The sequence below is a fragment of the Pteropus medius genome, unplaced genomic scaffold, assembly GCF_902729225.1.
Source record: "Pteropus medius unplaced genomic scaffold, Ma_sr-lr_union100, whole genome shotgun sequence".
NCBI lineage: Eukaryota > Metazoa > Chordata > Mammalia > Chiroptera > Pteropodidae > Pteropus > Pteropus medius.
The window spans coordinates 13,330,145-13,331,409 of NW_024355205.1; the positions used below are offsets into that span (position 1 = coordinate 13,330,145).

General features: G+C 75.2%; 1 protein-coding gene across 1 annotated transcript; it reads right to left on the reverse strand.

The window, feature by feature from the left end:
- Window positions 1-1,023, reverse strand: CUNH3orf80 (chromosome unknown C3orf80 homolog). Its single transcript, XM_039857642.1, has one exon. It carries the CDS (start codon window positions 879-881, stop codon window positions 126-128), a length of 756 nt encoding a protein of 251 aa, XP_039713576.1. The 5' UTR covers window positions 882-1,023; the 3' UTR covers window positions 1-125.
- Between the last annotated feature and the right edge of the window lie 242 nt (window positions 1,024-1,265).

A 1,265-nucleotide genomic window follows, 5' to 3' on the forward strand; every position in this document is an offset into this window, starting at 1 on the left:
TTAAGCCGGGGTGGCAGACGAGGTCCAAGGAAGTCGGTGGCGGCCGCGGCCACCCCAGCCGTTGCGCCCCAGCCGCAGTCCCCATCCCAGGTCTGTCTGCGTGGTCCTCGAGCGGCCCCGGGCGCTCAGATGAGCGGGAAGCGGCCCTCGCCGCCGTCCGACTCCCTGGCGCCGCCGCCTCGAGGGCGGCCGAGCACGGACACGGGCAGCACGACCTCGCCGGGGCTGAGCTGCTGCAGCCGCATGGACTCCTCGTAGGTTGGCAGATACTTGACCTCCTCGTAGCTGGGCAGCTGCAGGAAGACCGGCGAGACTACGCGCAGCTCGTGCTCGGAGGCGCAGGAGGGGGCCGAGAGCCCGCCGCCTCCGCGGCCCCGACCGCCGCTGCCACTGTCCAGCAGCGAGTCCTGGGAGCCGGCGGCCGCCTCGTCCCGCAGTAGCGCCGGCGAGTCCTCGTCGTCGTCGTCGTCGTCGGGCGGTCCCGCGGCTCCCGGCGGCCCGGCGCCCCCCGGCGCCCCCGGCCGCGCCTGCCCGGGCCGCCCCTGTCCGCGCGGGTACCTGCGGGGGCTGGGGCAAATGATGCGCTGCAGGAAGTAGCCGATGGCGAAGAGCACGAGCAGGATGAGCAGCCCGGAGAGCTTGCGGACAAACCAGCCCACGTTGTCGAGGAAGGCATGCAGCGGCAGCTTGCAGCAGCGCACCGCCGTGGCGTTGGCCGCGTCGCAGCAGCGCTCCCGCTCGCCGCACGCCAGCTCCGCGCAGCCCCCGCCGCCCCGCGAGGGCGCCACCAGCGCCAGCGCCAGCAGCAGCAACAGCGGCAGCAGCGGTGGCGGCGCCGGCGCCACCGACAGGCCCTCGGCCGCGACCCCGGGTCCCCACATGGCCGGCGCAGACTGTCGCTAATGTCCGGGGCTGAAAGTGGGGGGATCCGTCTGTCCGCTTGTCGGTCGGCCGCTCCCCAGGCGCGCCGCTCCGGTCCCGCGCGCCGCCTCCTGCGCCCCCGCTACCTGCGGCGGGAGCAGCCCTCACTTGGCGGTGCCTGGGAGGAAGGAGGAGCCCGAGGCGAGCCGAGGCTGCAGGAGGCGGCGGCTCCTCGCAGCCTGAGCAGCTTCCTGAGCTTCTGACCTTAACCCCACGCGCCCGGCCGCCCCGGCCAGGCGCAGGGCGAACGGAGCCGCCCAAGATGGCAGAGGCAGCCTGCGCGGGGCTCCCGCGGGCATCTCGGCCCCGCCGCTGCGCTCTTCCACGACCCCCGTCACCCTCCG